The sequence below is a fragment of the Stegostoma tigrinum genome, chromosome 21 (genome assembly GCF_030684315.1).
Source record: "Stegostoma tigrinum isolate sSteTig4 chromosome 21, sSteTig4.hap1, whole genome shotgun sequence".
NCBI lineage: Eukaryota > Metazoa > Chordata > Chondrichthyes > Orectolobiformes > Stegostomatidae > Stegostoma > Stegostoma tigrinum.
The window spans coordinates 42,781,176-42,799,372 of NC_081374.1; the positions used below are offsets into that span (position 1 = coordinate 42,781,176).

Sequence of the window (18,197 nt, forward strand, 5' to 3'; positions counted from 1 at the left end):
TATGCACTTTTGCCTTTAATAACATTCAAAGTCTGTTTCCACTGCCTTTTCAGGAAGAGAGTTCCAAAGGCTCATGAACCTTTGTGGAAAAATAATCTCCATTTTACTGTCTTAGATGGATGACACCTTAGTTTTAAACATTGGCCCCTAGTTCTAGATTCTTCCACAAGAGGAAACATTTTCTCCACATTCACCCTGTCAAGTCCTGCCAGGATCTTATATATTTTCAACACATTGCCTCTTACTCTTCTAAAGCTCCAACAACTACAAGTGCAGCTGATCCAAACTTCACTTCTAAAACAACTCACCGATTCCAAATATTAATCTTGTAAGCCTTCTGTCAATGATTTCCAAAGCATTTTCATCCCTTCTTAGCTAAGGAAACAAATACTGTACATGTGCTTTATAATTGGTAACCAGTGCCCTGTATCGTTGAAACATAACCTCCTACTTTTGTGTTCAATTGCCCTCGTGCTAAATACTGGCATCCTGTTGGCTGTCCTATTCCCATTGGCTATTTCTGGCTATTTCTTCCAGCCATGTCTCAGCTCTAAAATTTGTGTCTCAGTTTTCAAATCCCTTCATGACCATACCCCTCACAAACTCTTCCAAGTCCATTACCATCCAATCATTCAGTCTTCCGTCAACTTTAGGCTCATGAAAAACTCATTTGCTCCAGCCCACCATGGCTTCAGCATGATGAGTAAGACATCATGCTGGCTCAGTGGTTAGCACTACTGCCTCACAGTGACAGGGATCCGGGTTCGATTCCAGTCTTGGCAACTGTCTGTGTGGAGTTTGCACGTTCTTCCCATGTCTATGTGGGTTTATTCGGGTGCTCTGGTTTCCTCCCGCAGTCTAAAAATTAGCTGGGTTGGCCATGGGAAATTGCTCATAGTGTCCAGGGATGTGCAGGCTAGTTGGATTAGCCATGAGAAATGTAAGGTTACAGGGATAGAGTAGGGGGTGGGTCAGGCTGGGATGCTCTTCAGAATTTTGGTGCAGGCATGATGGGCCAAATGTTATCTTTCTGTACGGTAGGGATTCTGATTCAAATCTAGACTTTAAACTTGATGTTGCCCTCCCTAATTGTCTTCATCTCTGCTTTTTCCTTGAAGGCACTATTCCCGACCCAAATCTATTCATACCTGGTCCTACAGACTTTCAAGTAGCTTGTTGTAAATGTTTGCGTGCTTACATACCTTAAAAGCACTTTGATGTATTTCACTACATTAAAAACACTACACACATAAACACAGTTGTTATTTACATAGATTTCTTTGATGGAACAGCTTAAGATATTAACATATATAATTAATGTAGAGTGCAGTGCCTTGCTTAGTCTAATAAATAGAATTCTTGCAAACTGAACAAATTGTTAAATTGAATCTGATGGAATAACAGCTGCCACGGTTTAATTGGTTAGATACTAGGTCAACGCCAATTACCTAAAACCATCCCAGCTTCTCCAAGGGCTCAAAGTCCACATTGGATTCAGAATGGTGACAGCCACTGAGTACACAGTGAAACATGATTTGGAGACACATGATGAAAGAACTTTTCATGAATGCCTCCTCCTGTTTTCAGTATAAAAAAAAACTGCTTTTTATTCTCAATACACACAGAAAAACCAAGCGTGCGTAAACAGCAGCGGTTCCTTAGCCGTTTGAAATTGTGCCAAACTATTTCCGTGATTCGCACTGATCCTTTCAGCTATAGTAACTTCAGAAAGCCACTTAGTACAGGGGATGGTGGGGGAAAGTGGAAATTCTTCAGGCAGCTCCAATCTTAAACATAATGAGAAGCTCAGCTTTCACTTAATGGAACAAGCTCCTCAAGAGGAAACACTATGTTTCTGAGGAATAGGGATTGTGCCTTACTCTGGGAAAGTGTACACCTGGGAGTGAATCAAAGTGGAAAGCTACACCATTCTCAGTTGAGCTCTATCTCAGGAGTATTAGATCTCTCTGTTCAAAGACAATAGCCAGAGCAGAAGAATTGTAACCTTTATTTCTGTTAGCTTCTGGAATGATTAGGATTTGAAACACATTTTCGTTCAAGGTTATGAAGTATAACTGCAGCTCCCTGGCAAAAGCTTGGGCTCACAGCTCTCATATTGACTTGCTGAACTTGTCGTTGTCTCCAACTATAATAATCCTTTTGTTCCCTTTCTTTGACAGGAAGCATTTCATTGCCGTCTTAAAAATGGGGCACTATCCTACATTGATGTGCTGGAGTACAGTTTGTAGCCTACTCATGTATCAGATGTTTGCCCCCTTCATTCTGCTTCTCTGGCTTTCTTTTCTTCAGGTGGATCTTCTTCCACCTCTTTAAATATACTCCTTTCCCTCTGCCTTGAACATTTCCTGGTTTCTCCCTGCAAGACACAGTCAAGGGGTTAGAAGCTCTCACTGAGACCACAAAGAACATGTCCTCCTGCTGCACATTCTGCTCACTGCACAGTTCTTCCCTAACATCATCAGGGAACGCAGATCTGCCAATCTTTATCCAGTCTGCTCTCTCAGGCCCACAAGCCACTCAGTTTAAGCATCATAAAATCAGTGTGGAAGGATTCTATTCAGCCCATCAGGTCCATACTGTCTCTTTCAAGAGCATCCCACCCAGACCAATGACCAACCCCGTCCATCCCTGTACCCCACATTTCCTGATGGTTAATCCACCTAGCCTGCACACCCATGGACACTATGGGCATTTGGCACAGCCAATCCACCTAACCTGCACATCTCTGAGCTGTGGGAGGGAATGAGAGCATCAGGAGGAAACTCACACAGATAGTCATCTAAGGGTGGAATCGAACTTGGGCCCTTGACAATGTGAGGCAGCAGTGCTAACCACTAAGCCACTGTTGGTTTGGGTAACAAATGCTGGCCTTGCCAGTGATGTCAACATTCCATGAAACAATAAAGTGGACAGGCAAGTAATCTCAAAATTGTCTTTGCAATGCACTATTCTAAAATTAACCACCAGTGATGTTCAGTTCCCTGATTTGTCAGCTAGGATTCAGGCTGTGGGAGGAAGACACATTAATCTTACAATCTCTTGTTCCATAGCAACAAGAGTTGGGTCTTTAACACTGGTTTATCTACATCACAAAGCTTGTGCCAGAAAAGCAAACTAAATTAGCCAATTGCTTTTGAAAATGAATTATACAACAGATGCATTTGAGTAAAACTGGTTGCTTAAAGTTGGCCGAATTTTGTTCCACACATGAAGGATGGATAGGGTGGCTGTCAGAGGGTCAAAGTGCTCAATTATACCTAGGAACAAGAGATAGGAGCAGATGGCCTTAGGGCAAGAGGGAGAATCAGAAGCTAGATTTGGGTCAGAGTTGGGATGCAATGAGCAGAAGAATGGAGGCTAGCTGAAAACTCGGGGGACGTCTTCGAAAGACAGCTCAGGTTCAGAGATGAGCAATTCACCATTAACTCCATTGCTCTGCTTTTCCCCCAAGGTTCTGTTTGTCTGTGCTTCAAGAGGTTATCTATTCTTCCTTTAGAAGATGCACCGATCTCTGAAGCCTTTAGGACTAAGGGAAAAGCATTACATTTGTACAGCACATCACATAGCTTCAGGACATCACTAAACATTCTACAGCCAATGAAGTACTTCTGAAATGTAGGGCGGAACTTTCTTGTCTTCTGACAAGAGACCCAATTTACCTCTTTTTAGAAGGACTACTTGGCCATGGGCCATGGAGCGGTGGTTGCTGTGAGAGTGGTTTGGGGGAGTTGGCCGTAAGGGCAGAGGGATGGCTTTCTCCAGGCACTCCCTTCCCAATGTCAGATCTCTTAATCAGACACACATTGCTTTTGTCTACCCAATCTGGAAAACATCAAGCTGGCCACACAGTATAACATGCAGCATGCATGGCAAGCCTGCTCACTACTGCACTGATACTAATGGTGTCAGGGTGAGGCCTTTAATTGGTTCACTCATGTTGTTTAGGGATGGAAATCTGCCATCCCTACTAGGTCAGGCCTATACGTGACTCCAGACCCACAGTAACGTCATTCACTCTTAACTACCCTCTGTCATGGTCCAGCAAGCCAGTCAGTTGTATCATATATGAGATAACAAGATGTAGAGCTGGATAAACACAGCAGGCCAGGTAGCATCAGAGGAGCAGGAAAGCTGATGTTTCAGGTCGGGGCCTTTCTTCAGAAATGGGGGAGGGGAAGATGGCTGTAAAATAAATAGAGAGAGAAGGATGCAGTGATAGAAGGTGGATAATGGAGCAGATAGGGGGAGAAAAGACTGACAGGTCAAGGAGGTGGGGGTGAAGCTAGGAATGGTGAGTGCAGGTAGGGAGTTGTGACTGGGGTTGGCCAGTGAGGAGGGAGGGGCAGGTAGTTGGGAGGGAAGACGGACAGGTCAAGGAGGCGGGGATGAAGCTAGTAAAAGTGAGTGTAGGTAGGAAGTGGGGGTGGGGGTTGGTCAGTGAGGTAGGAAGAGCAGATAGATGGGGGAGAGAAGATGGACAGACCAAAGAGGCAGGGATAAGAGGGTGGGGGGTTGGCCTTGGGAGAAGATTGGGGGTGGGGAGATTTTGAAGCTCGTAAAGTCGACATTGAGGCCATTGGGTTGTAGGGTTCCAAGGTGGGGTATCAGGTGCTGTTCCTCCAGTTTTCAAATAGCATCACTGTACTAACCTGGATCACTGAGTTTACAGTTAAGCACCACAAATGACAATGGCAAACAACATCCTGTCAACCCTGCAAAGTTCTGCTTACCAAGGTCTGGGGTTCTGTGCAAAAGTTGGCAAGCTGTCTCTCAGGCTAGCAGCCGGACACATTCGTACTCAAAAAAAATCATACTTACAGATTATATCCTAGGCACTACCAGCATTATTCCCTGAGAATATATTTGCTCCCTTACACCTAAGGTAGCAACACAAAGGCATATGATCAGGAAGAGTTGCCCTGCAAGCTGTTAACATTGATTCCAGGCCTCCTGAGGATTTCCACTTACTGCCTCCTCCTGTACCAAACAGCAGAAACAGCGTGTGACAGTCAGGGCTATGTGATGCCATGGTAAATGCATCAGATCTAATGGCTGTAATCTTGCCACATCCTGTCGTGAATATTCACTCCCCAACAGTGTAAATCCTCTACATCATCTACAAGAAAAGAGTTGGGTGTAAAATGGAATATTGGTGATTTGTTTGGGTGGGTGCAATTACAAGTCACTCAAGACGCTCAATGCCATCTAGGACAAAGCAGCCTGCTTGATTGGTATCCCATCTACCAACTTAAGCATTCACTCCATCTATCACTATCACACAGTGTCAACAGTACGTACTATCTACAAGATGCACTGCAGTATCTGATCAAGGCTCCTTCAACTACATCTTCCAAACTGGTGACCTCTATGACCTAGAAGGACAAGGGCAGCAGATACACGGGAATACCACTACCTGCAAGTTCCCCTCCAAGCTTCACATCGTCCTGATTTGGAAATACATCCCTTTTCCTTCTTGTCACTGGGTCAAAATCCTGGAACTTCATGCCTAACTGCATTGTGGGTCAACCTACAACCCATGGAGTGGTTCAAGAAGGTAGGTCATCACCAGCAAGGCAGTTACGGATGGGCAATAAATGCTTGCCCATTCAACAGTGCCCACATTCCAGAAGTGAGTAATAAATATCATTGACAATTTAAAGATCTTCAAATGGAAAGGTGTCAGGAAGTCCAGCCATTGGTCTACCCTCCCAACTCAATTTGATCATGGTTAGAAAGGCGACATGTTTCAGATACATCAGAGCTCCAACTCATTAAATTCCCTCTCTACCTTGAAGGATGTCACAGGAGGGGGCAGAAGATTTGGCCTGCAGTCACTGCTGTAATATAGGACACACAGCAGTCAATTTCCACGCAGCAAGCTGCCACAAATGAGAAAAGTGATTAGATAACAGTGTGAAGCTGGATGAACACAGCAGGCCAAGCAGCATCAGAGGAGCAGGAGAGCTGACGTTTCAGGTCTGTACCTTTGAGTCTCTGTCTGCAAATTTTTGGAACATGTTGGCATAAATCTTCTTGTTCCGCTCATGGTGCTCCTTTATTCTGTTGTGACACAGCACAATTTGAGCTTTTGCAGCCTTGTTCTCAGGGTTGACTTGTAGCACCTTCTGGAAGTCAGCCTTTGCCAAATCAAACTCATTGACACAAAGCCTTGCTTCGCCACGTCTGTATAGTGCTTTCTCATTGGTTCGGTCAATCTGTAATGCCTGTGTTTAAATAGAAAAGAAGGTTGAGTTTCACAATTTGATTGTAAATTAGCTGTTATATTAGCATCTTTAATTTAGGGTCATTTCAGTCTAATACAAAACATGTTTCACCGAGAGATCTAACAAGAAAAGTAAAGTTATGATTCCCAGTTAATGGTAAAATAGAGAAGTCAGATCCCAGCATAAATTCTGATTTGATAAACCATTAGTTTTATATTTCCAATTTGTTTAATGTGCTGGTCAGTCACTTGATTTACCTCAACAGAGAACAACAAAACAGAAGTTTATCACACAAAAATGAAAGAAAACAGTGAAAATGATCTCAAAACATTCATGAAAAGAAAGTTTCAAACAGTTACCTAACCCCTATGCATTTAGTCCAGAGATAGGATAAACTTATCACAATTCTTTAGGGCTCTATTTAACTGTTAGCTAACGGCTTCCTTGAGCAAATATTCTCAGTTCTAATAAGCTGCAGATTTCTAACTCTTTGAGACTCCTGAATGGTACGTTGCCTCCCAGGTGCATGGGTCAGGGATGTCTCAGATTGACTGCAGGACGTTCTGAAGGGAGAGGGTGAACAGCCAGCTGTCGTGGTGCATATAGGCACCAATGATCTAGGTAAAAATATGGGATGAGGTCCCACAAGCAGAATTTAGGGAGTTAGGACCCAAGTTAAAAAGTAGGGCCTCAGAGTTAGTAATCCCAGGATTGCTACCGGTCCGACGTGCTAGTCAGAGTAGAAATGAAAGAATAGGTGGGATAAATGAGTGGCTTGAGAGATGGTGCAGGAGTGAAGGTTTCGGATTTTTGGGACATTGGGACCGGTTCTGGAAGGTGGGACTATTGAAAATTGGACGGTCTACACTTGAGCAGGACTGGAACCAGTGTCCTAGGGGTGCTTTTGCTAACGCTGTTTGGGGGCGGGGGGGGGGGGGGGGGGGTTTAAACTTATGTGGCAGACTTACATTAGAAAGATAAACGTTGAGAGGGGACCTGATTGAGGTCTATAAAATCTTGAGAGGTGTAGACAGGGTGGATAGCAAGAAGCTTTTTCCCTCAGAGTGGGGGACTCAATTACTAGGGATCATGATTTCAAGGGGAGAGGGGAAAATTTTAAGGGAGATATGCGTGGAAAGTTCTTTCTGAAGAGTGCCTGGAATGCGTTACCAGCAGAGGTGGTAGAGGCAGGCATAATAGCATCATTTTCCAAGGATCTGTATCCCTCCGCTCCCTGCCCACGAATGGGCAGGGAGCAGAGAGATACAGATCCTTGGAAAATAGGTGACAGGTTTGGGTAGAGGATCTGGATCAGCGCAGGCTTGGAGGGCTGAAGAGCCTGTTTATGTGCTGTAATTTTCTCTGTTCTTTGTTCTTATCGTGGACATTTTACCAATTAAACACTTCTACTGACAATTTGTTCCCTGAACTTCCTGAACCGAACCTAAACTGGCTTCAAAACTCAGCACTAATGTCTTCTAAATTGGACTGAAAATCTTACTTCTGAACTGAAGCTTTTATTAAAAAATCTTCGATTCTTCTGAATTGTAAACAAAGCTAATACCCTTACATATTTACCCTACCTATCATAAACAGAACACTTTTCTGTTAACTGCACATGAATTTGCATTCCCATAAAACCATAGGATGTAAGAGCAGAAGTTAGGTCATTTGGCCCATCTGCTCTGCCATTCAATCATGGCTGTTAGGTTTCTCAACCCTATTTTCCCGTTTTCTCTCTGTAACCTTTGATCCCCTTGACAATCAAGAGCCTATCCATCTCTGTCTTAAATAGGTCCCCTGCTGTCTGGAGACTGGATTACTTCACTGGTCAGGAAGGGCCCTCCAACTATTTGTAAAGAAAGGAAAAACTTCACAAATGTAACCAAAAACCACATGCCACAATTTTGAAATCTAAATTCTAAACAGCTGTTTATATATACATATAAACTATACAAGTTGCATCACAACTTACAGACAAAAATTCAGAAAGATTGTATCACAAACTGCAGAAAGAAAGATTTAATCCTTTACACCAGCAATATCCTTTACAGGCACTCAACTCCAGTAAGGCACTATTCTTACTTTCATTCTATAATTCTTTATTCAACTGATAATATTGCAAGCAGTTTCCTTTCAGTGAATTTCTGCATATTCTTTTGGTATTATCCTCTCTTGTCATGCCACTGAGGGTCACAGATTCAAGCTAGTTCACTGAACTCTAAGGAAAAACTCAATGTTTTTCCCAGACTTATCTATTGACGCTGGTAAAACAGCATGGAGCCTGCTAGAAGTAAAATTACTATTGCACTAGTATGGATCTTTTCTCTCTGAACTGGACTTCCTTGTGCCCCTCTCCACTTCTCTCTCTCTCTCAGGTAGACATCTTAAATTAATAAAGGCTTCAGCAATTATTTCACAAGGTTGCTTGCCTAGTTATTTAACTAAAGTCACATGATTTCTTGAAAATGCTGTTTTCAAGAAACAGCTAAATAATAATTTAGCCTTTCCTAAATAAAAATGAGTTTCTGACCCTTAAAGGAAGATAAGTGGCATTCATAAAAATTAAGGCCAAAACCCTGTTTACCTCTAGTTTGGAACCCAAATTCTCAAATAATGATATATTCTACATTTTCATTATTAAGCTACAATATCAAAAGACAAATCAACTTAAATTCTTTAGGACTTGATTCCACTATATTCAATCCCCCATGACTGGTTTCTCTTGAGTGATCCTGGACAGCTTGTAAAATATAAAAGAAAATCCTTTCAGCAATTTATTCTGATGATGTGGGCAATCACAGCATTTATGGCACATCTCTAGTAGCCTTTCAGAAGGAAATGATGATCCTCCGTCTTGAATGACTCCAGTTTGTATGCTGAAAGTGAAACCACAATATTGTTGGGTTGGAACTTGCTGTTGGAATTGCAACAAGATTTTGGTCCAGCAAGGGCAAAGGATCACAGATCGAGGGTCATGATAGCACAAGAAATACATCAGGAGAACAGGAGAAGACCAGTCAACCCTTTGATCATATTCTGGCATTGAGTGACATTCCATTCATTGACTCTATCCACACTTCTCAATGTCTCGGGAAGGCAGTCAACAAAAACCCCTCTTACCCCGATTATAATCTCTTCAAAATTCTTCCATCAAGCAGAAGATACAAAAACGTAAACACACATTCCAGCTGGTTGAAAAACAGCTTCTTCCCCACTCTTATTAGACTTCTGAATGGACCTCTCAAATTTCCAATCTAATGTTGATCTTGCTCCCTGTGCACCTTCTCTGCAGCCATAACTTTGTATTCCTCACCCAGTTCTATCACCCTGTGATCTTCGTATGGTGCAATCTGTCTGTACCACACGTAAGAGACTTTTTACTGTAGCTAGGCACATGGGATAATAATAAATCAAACTTTAAAAAAGTCAAAAAAATTAGGTTTTTCCTGATCTTAACGCTATCTTTTCATCTTTGTGCTGGCACCTTATGCTATCTGCCACCTCTGCTAATATTGCCCAAGAGCTGTTGTGAGATAATTCACTGTTACCAAACCTCCTATGTCTAGGATTATCAAACGTGCAGTGGTTAAGGATACCTTAATTGTGGAGATTTTTCAAAAAAGGCAATGTTCTGCATTAACAACAGCAATATGTACAGCTACATTATTAGTTTGGCACATTTAATACAGACTCTCACAAACAGTATAGAAAACATCAGCTCTCTGCAAAGGATTCACTATCCTAGTCTGCATTTGGCAGATTGGGTGGAACTAAAGTTACTTCAACACGGCCTCTTTTAGAATCAGGATCTTATCCATGAGCTTTGTCTCCATACTCTTGTATCCCCAAACAAACCATGTGTTACATAACGCCTGGACTATCAAGGGTAAAAGGGGCTTAGATTGAGAATTTCAAGATTTTTTTCTGGATAAAGACAGAAAAGATTTCATCCAGTTCTTCTACAGAACACAGGGCGATAAGTTTTAAAATCAGAGTGAAGCCATATAGTGGCTCAGTGGTTTGCACTGCTGCCTCACAGTGCCAGTGAGCCTGGGTTCAATTCTAGCCTTAGGCAGCTGTCTGTGTGGAGGTTGCACATTCTCCCCATGTCTGTGTGGGTTTCCTCTCACAATCCAAAGATGTGCAGGCTAGATGGTTTGGGCGTGCTAAATTGCCTATACTGTTTAGGGATGTTTGGGATAGACATGGGGAAATGCAGGGATAGGGGAATGAGTCAGGGTGGGATGCTCTTTGGAGGGGCAGTGTGGACTTATTGGGCTGAATGGCCTGTTTCCACACTGTATTATATATAGTGGTTGGAAAGAGTCTTTGTTGCAATAATAATTCATTTCAGTTTGTTAACTAACATTAAATCTGAAATTAGTTGATGTTTGCTGACAAGGATGCCCATTCTGTAAAATATAAATATTCCTGAAGGCAAGAGAATCACTCCTAATCAGGAAGCTTCAGACTGTTTTGCTGCAAGTTAGAGAATTCAATACTGTTTTAATATTTCCTGAGTGCTCAGCAGTAATGCAAGATAGGTGCTGCAATCTAGCCTCTGATTGTTGTTGTATTTAAGTTGCACTCCAAAGAATTGAACACATAATCTAGACTGATACAGTAATACACGATGAAGATAATGATGGAGCTACCTGATATCTTTCAGATGCCCAATGCTCTGGTTCAGAGTTGTAAGACTTACTGATCCTAGTGGTAACAGTGAAGCAGCAAAAGAGGAATTTAGAGATAACAAGGTGTAGAGCTGGATGAACACAGCAGGCCAAGCAGCATCAGAGGAGCAGAAAGGCTGACGTTTCAGGCCTAGACCCTCCTTCAGACCTTTCTTTCCAGTCTAGGCCCAAAACATCAGCCTTCCTGCTCCTCTGATGCTGCTTGGCCTGCTGTGTTCATCCAGCTCCACACCTTGTTATCTCAGATTCTCCAGCATCGGCAGTTCCTACTATCTCTGAAAGAGGAGTTTAGCTTATTTTTGTGTCAGTTTTAGCACCAATTGCTTACATTTCACTTGAAGTTACTGTTCCAAATCTAAAGTTGCTTAAAGGTTTGGGGGCAGGGCTGGGCAGGCAAATCAAGGCCTCTGCTGCAGAGCAGGTTAGATCAGTGAGTGAAATCACTCACGGAACTGGTTTCAGTAACTGCCTGTCAGGAGAGTGACCCGAGTCGCAGCGGTATAAATAAGAGAGCTTAGGACCTCTCACAGGGGAGTGCTCTGGTGTGAAAGGGGAAGGAGTTGTCTTTTTCTCAGCCTCAACTGAGAAGCTGAAGAGAGAAGTAAACTTTGAAAACATTTAATTGTAACATCACAGGGAGTACATTAGTGTAACATAACAGCAACATATAGGCTGCCTTTGTCAATAAGGCCATGTGAGTATTTCTACTGTCCAGTCTTCAAAGTAAAGATTGGTCTCTAGTATAAATGAAGAATAATTAAAGCACAAGGAGGGAGGTAAAATTGCTGTTTTTTTAATAATCTCGACACTATGGGGAGTAAAAAGAAAGAGAGTGATTTAAAGGGAAGTTATGGACAAGCAGCTCAGCCAGGAGGAATGCTCTTCCTGTGTAAAGTGGGAAGTCAGTGCCTGGGACCTGTCTTTAGCTGCAACTACTGGAAACTTGTGTTTTGGATTCAGAATAGCAGCTGGAGTCACTGCGGCATATCTGCAAGGTTGAGACCTTTGTGGAAAGCTTGTACAACAAGGGTGGTAACATGACAGGTAAAGAATCAGGGGCAGAAATGGAACAGGTGACCATTAGGTAGGTAGTGTAGGAGTCCCCTGGGACCATCTTCCCCTTGAATAGCTTTATGTTGGGGAAAATTGCTGAGGAAGATTCTTTCTCAGGGAATGCTGCGAGGGACAATTCCATGGCACAACCTGCATTGGGAGGGGAGAAAATAAAAGTGGGAGAACAATAGCATTCAGGAATTCTACAGACATGGTGCTGGGGGTAATAGGTATCTCTGAGCAGCTCCAAGCCATTCTGAAGGAGGAGGGAGAACAGTTAGAGCGCATGATCCAAGTCAGTACCAGTGGCCAATGCTAAAAAGAAAAGTTGTGGTCTAGCAAGCAGAATGTAGGGTGCTAGGGAATAAATTAGAAAGCAGAACTTCAGAAGTAGCCATCTCAGGATTACTCCAAGTGCCATGAGCTGGTGATTTCAGGAATAGGATTTTAGAATCGACTGGTTGAATGTGTAGCTGGTGTGATCAATGAGGCTTCCCTGCAGCCTTTTCATACCTTACCCCACCATTCATATTTTAGACCATCTACTGTCACAATCATTTCCCTTTCCTCTGTGGTTGTATCATATCTTCTCCTTGGTAAAGGGAATTCCAAAGCACTTATTTCATGCCTGTATCATTACTTCTGGCCTCCATGAGTAAATACCCCTTTCTGGACTCCAAATTGGCTGTGTGCCTCCTCTTACCAACCCTTTTCCATTTGTAGATGATTTTTGAATGCCCTCCTTAATTGCTAGTCTCTTTTCCTATTTTGTTACTTGTTGTTTCGGTTTATTTTTTCCCTGCCTCTCTGAACATTCAAAATTCAGCCTTGTGCTCACTTGTATTTTCATTCTGAAAGACGTCCCATGTAGCCATTTTCTGCTTCAATATACTGTCCAACCCTTTCATTATCCAGGAGGGTCTGGCTAATTTGCTTGTTTTCCCTTTCTCCATGATGGGAATGGCTCTAAACTATCTTGAACCATCTCTTGTTTAAAGGCAGCCTAGTGTGGAATGAGAGTTTTGCATACCTACCTTTCAATCTAGGGCCAGTCTGTTCTCAACATATTGAAATTGACTCTTCTCTAATTAGTTATTTTCCAATTAAATTGCTCCTTGTCTTAGAACATAGATCTGTACAGCACTGGAACAGGTACTTCGCCCACAATGTTGAATCATAGAATCCTGTGCTGAACATGATGCCAAATTAACTAATCCATTTTGTATGTACTTAGTCCATTTCCCTCCATTCCTTGCCTATTCATGCGCTTATCTAAAAGTCCCTTAACCATCGCTATGTATCTCCCTCCACCACCAATCCTGCTAGCTTGTTCCAGACTTCTACCACTCTCTGTGTAAAAACCTACCCTCACATCTCCTTTGAACTTTCTTCCTCTCACCTTAAATGCATGCCCCCTAGTAATAGACTTTTCAACTTTGGAAAAAAAGATTCTGACTGTCTAGTCTAACTATGCATCTCATAAATTTACATCCAAAGCCAACCTGAACGTTTCCCAAACAACAGTTGACTCATTTCATTCCCCTTGCTGGATCCTGCAGAGGCTCTTCCATCGTTTGGTTGAAAATGTACTCATCAAGAAATTCCTCCTGCACACATGAGAAAAACCTATCTCCTTTTCTTTCTTCTCTACACTATAATGATCCAAATTTATGATAGGATTATTCAACCTCCTTGTCAGTCAACCCTCTTTGTCCAGGATTCTTTGTAGTCCTGTCAATAAAACCCATTCACAACACATTATTTTTGATCTGATTTATCCCACCAGCCCAAAATACCCCAGAAGCCTTCAGAATTGCATGTGATTATTCTTTGTAACTAATATTAGCAGGTTCAATGCCATTTCGTTGTGACATGTTCCATGACATGGTTACTCCCCGTATATAATTCCTTCACCTACATTCCTGGTATATGAACATCACTTATCTTAGTGATTATCAAAAGGTGGACTCCCAGTAATTGTCTAATATGTACTCAGGGTTAACTGAGATTGACTGCAAGCCAATATGATTTTCTGACATTGATTTCAAATGGACTGTATAAGACACTTAGCTCCAAGTCTAAACACATTCTCCAACTGAACCCTTTGAGTGTGAACTCAACAGAATGGGAAGAAACTTGTGGGTTGGACAATCATTGGTATGAGCCTGTGCTGAAACGACACCCTTGCCTCACTGAGTCACAAATTTCCCATGACAGGACCCAACCAGCAATATGCACTCCTTACCCGATCACAGTTCTCCACAGCCTTCAGGTATTTATTGAGTTTGAGGTGGCACATGGCCTCGTTGAGATGTGCAGCTAAAATGAGGGCCTTGGCTCTTCGACTTTCATCCTGGGTCAGGCAGTATTCCTGCTCTAACCATGCCACAATCTTCCTGTATTGAATCTGAGCCTGCTTATATTTGCCAGCCTAGAGGGGGTGAGAAAAGTTCCAGCAAATGGAATATAGTTAGAACCACGAACACCAAATGAAGACTTATTGCATATCATTATCAAACCATAGCAGCAAGGAGAGAATGATCCACCCCTTATCCTGAAATGCTATCCCCTGGCTGTAGATTCACCAACCAGGAGAAACATGCTATCCATAGTCACCCAGCCATGCCTATAGGAAGAGATGCCCACAGTTTGCAGCTGGTTCTGCTAGGATCTCCTTTGGATCAATGTGATGCCACCGATCAGTCTTGTTAGTATTAATCTAAAGACTTGTAAATATCATATGGTGAAGGATGACCACATAAAGCCTTGGCAGAAAAAAACTTACTTTGGATTAACAAGAAAGATTTATTGTATACTTATGAAGTACCAAGTTACAAAGGAGTAACTCCTAAGAGATGACAAGGTGAATCTATTGTCTATGGTAATTAACAACAGAGATAATGCAAACTATCAGCAAAGGGGCCAACTACAACAGATACACTCTGATGGAGGAAAGCACAAACAGCAGAAGGAGTGTAAAAATAACCAAACTTCCCACCCAACAGCCTCTTCAAACACCACTTGCCCCATCTGCAGAAGGGTGTGCAGATGAAACATTGGATTTACGACCAACAAGACTGGAGTGGAAGAGTGTGATCCTCAAACCAGAGGGGCTATCTAACAAGAAGAAGGATTCTACTTGCCAAGATTTACTTCAAAAGTCAACAACTAGAACTGAACTGATAACTCCTACCACAGACACAGTCATATATATTCCATGTTCAGAGTTTTACAATGCCTCAGACTTAACCGTTTAGGGGCAACTGCCTTATATGATAAGGGATTTGTAAGTTTCAATGAGATCACCTTTAATTCTTCAAAATTCTGGAGAATACGAGCGCAGTTTCTTTAATCTCTCCTCAAAAATAACATTGCCATTCAAGAGATTGATCCGGTGAAGCTCCATTATTTCACATCTACACAAATATCTCCTTCCACAGATAAAGAGATCAAACCTGTACACCATACTCCAATTGCGGCCTTGCCAAGAAACTGTACAAATGCAATGAGGTATCTTTGCTCCTGTACTCAAATTCCCCTGAAATGTAGGTCAACATACCATTTGCCTTCCCAATTATTTCCTGGACCTGCATCTTAGCTTTCAGTGACACAAACAAGCAGAAGTTTGCCAGAGATTGCACAATGTTCAGCACTGTTCACAACCCATCAGATCCTGAGGCAGTTTGTGTCCAAATGCAGCAAGATCTGGATAGTATCCATGTTAGGGCTGACAAGTGGCAAGTAACATTTGTGGTGTACACCCAAGTGCCAGATGATAACTGTCCTCACAAAGAGAGAAACTAACCACTGCTGCCTAACTTCAATGGTATGACCAGGCTGAATCTCTCAGTATCAACATCATGGAGGCTACCATTGACCAGAGGTTTGCTGTACCAGCTTGCTTCAAGTGACACAAACAAGCAGAAGTTTGCCAGAGATTGCACAATGTCATTGGTTAGAAATCCTGCAGTGAGTAACTCACCTCCTGAATCCCCAAAACCTGTCCCCCATCTATAAGGCACAAGTCAGGAGTGTGATGGAATACTTCCCACTTGCCCGGATGAGTGCAGCTCCAACAACACTTCAGGAAGCTTGACACCATTTGGAAAGCAGTTTGTTTGAATGTCACCACATCCACAAAGGTTCACTCCCTCCACTACTGACTCTCAGTAGCAGCAGTGTGTATCGTCTACGAGGTGCCCTGACAAAACTCACCAAGGCTCCTTACACAGCACCTTCTAAACCCACATCCACTGCCATCTAGATGGACAAAGGCAGCAGATACATGGGAACACCACCACCTGCAAGCTCCCCTCCATGCCACTCACCATCAAAAATATATCACCATTCCCTCAGTGTCACTGGGGGCTAATCCTGGAGTTCCCTCCTCATGACATTATGGATCTACCTACAGTAGCTGGACTGTAGTGGTTCAAGAATGCAGCTCACCACCACCTTCTCAAATGCAATTAGAGATGGGGAATAAACAGTGGCCAGACAGCAATGCCCACATCCCATGGATGAATTCAAAAGCAAGAAAACCCAGGTCCCTTTGGACATAACTTCTCACAATTTAATGGGCTCACTATCTGTTTTTTTTCCTAAACCAGCATCTTGAGCCAGTGTCAATTGATTAAGGGAATCAGAGAGGAGGTTCTCTGAGTTTTTGTTAACTTATGAATTGGCTCAGATTTTAGCATAACTCTTTCTCACATCCACGTCCGATGAATGAATATACATAGAAAAAAATCTTGTTCACGGGATCTGTGCACTGAAATAAAAATTCCTTGCACTCTTTGTACAGAGCCTCCACGAGACCATATTCCATGTACTGTGTGCAGGTTAAGTCTTCTTACTTGTGGAATACTTTCCATTGAGGGAGTGCAACAGAAGTTCTCTAACTAATTCTTGAGACAGTAGGATTGCCTTATGAGGAAGGAGTGAGGAAACTAGTCTGAATTTGTAGAGTTTTGAAGAATGAGAGGTGATCTGATTGACACTTATAACATTCTTATAGAGATTGACAGGTTGCTTACAAATAAGATTAGACTGGACCTGGAGGACATATTCTCAGAATGAAGTGTAGGTTTTTGAAGTCTGAGATGAGGAGACATTTCTTCACTGCGAGAGAGTGGTGAATTTTTGAAATTCACAAGGTTATGGAAGCTTAATCAATGAGCATGCTTAAGACAGAAATCGATGGAAAGTGGCATTGAGGTAGATATAAGTTAAATGACTGATGGAACAGGCTTGACAGGCTGAATTCCCATTTCAAGCTAAATCCCACACCATGAATTTGAGACTGTGTGTTGGTGGTCAAGACCTATTACCTGGATCTATCAATGCCAATTGTAACTGGTCACCCAAGGCTGAGTGAGAGTTGGAAGAAGAGACTGGCCTCGCATGGTGGCCTATCAGGGAGTTAGCTCAACTTTATTTGGCTTCTCTCCATAGCAACACACTTGAAACCTTGAGCCATTTTTAAGACAATAATGGGCAATGTGTCCAATTGTTTACCTCATAGGACCATTCAATTCGATGCAACACTGTCCATCACTGTTCTGTTGGAGAAATGAGCATAAGAATTTGGCACCTTTGATTGACAGTGAGGGTTGATAACATCAAATAAACTCGACAATTAAACAGTGATGTTATACAGTGAAGTCAGCTCATGCATAGCACTGCATCATTTCTGGTGAAGGCAGAGTTTTCTACACAAGTACCTTAAAATAGAGTGTTCCTTTCTCCTTGACAAGAACTGCCCGCTCCAGTTTCTCTTGAGTGTTCATTTCCCAGGATTCTTTGGCCTGTTTCATAAACAAACGAACAAATTAGGCCTGTTTGCTCTAGAACTTAGAAGGTTAAGGGGTGTTTTGATTGGAGTCTCTAAGATATTAACAGGAATGAGCAGGGTAAATAAAGATACAATATTTTCACACATTGGGGATTCTAGAGCTAGGGGACATAGACTGAGAATTAGGAAGAGAATTGGGCCATTTAGGAGAGATGTCAGGAAGCACTTATGCGCTAAAAAGGTGGAGGATATTTGGAACTCTCTTCCACAAATGGGAGTGGATGCTGGATCTATTGTGAATTTTAAACCTGAGATAGATAATATTTTGTTAAGCAAAGGTATTATGGGATATGGAACAAAAAAAGTTAGTTTACAGATCAGCCATGATCTCACTGAATGGTGAACAGG

General features: G+C 42.3%; 1 protein-coding gene across 2 annotated transcripts in view; it reads right to left on the reverse strand.

Moving 5' to 3' along the window:
* Positions 1 to 1,992: 1,992 nt before the first annotated feature.
* Positions 1,993 to 18,197, reverse strand: part of LOC125462934 (peptidyl-prolyl cis-trans isomerase FKBP5-like) — a 110,022-nt gene continuing 93,817 nt past the window's right edge. For both annotated transcript variants that reach the window (XM_048553450.2, XM_048553449.2), the window contains exons 7-10: positions 17,719 to 17,802; positions 14,241 to 14,426; positions 6,006 to 6,245; positions 1,993 to 2,377 (exon numbers count right to left, since the gene is read on the reverse strand). In XM_048553450.2, coding sequence (XP_048409407.1) covers positions 2,279 to 2,377; positions 6,006 to 6,245; positions 14,241 to 14,426; positions 17,719 to 17,802 — 609 coding nt within the window. In that variant the 3' untranslated portion in view covers positions 1,993 to 2,278. The remainder of the gene's footprint in view (positions 2,378 to 6,005; positions 6,246 to 14,240; positions 14,427 to 17,718; positions 17,803 to 18,197) is intronic.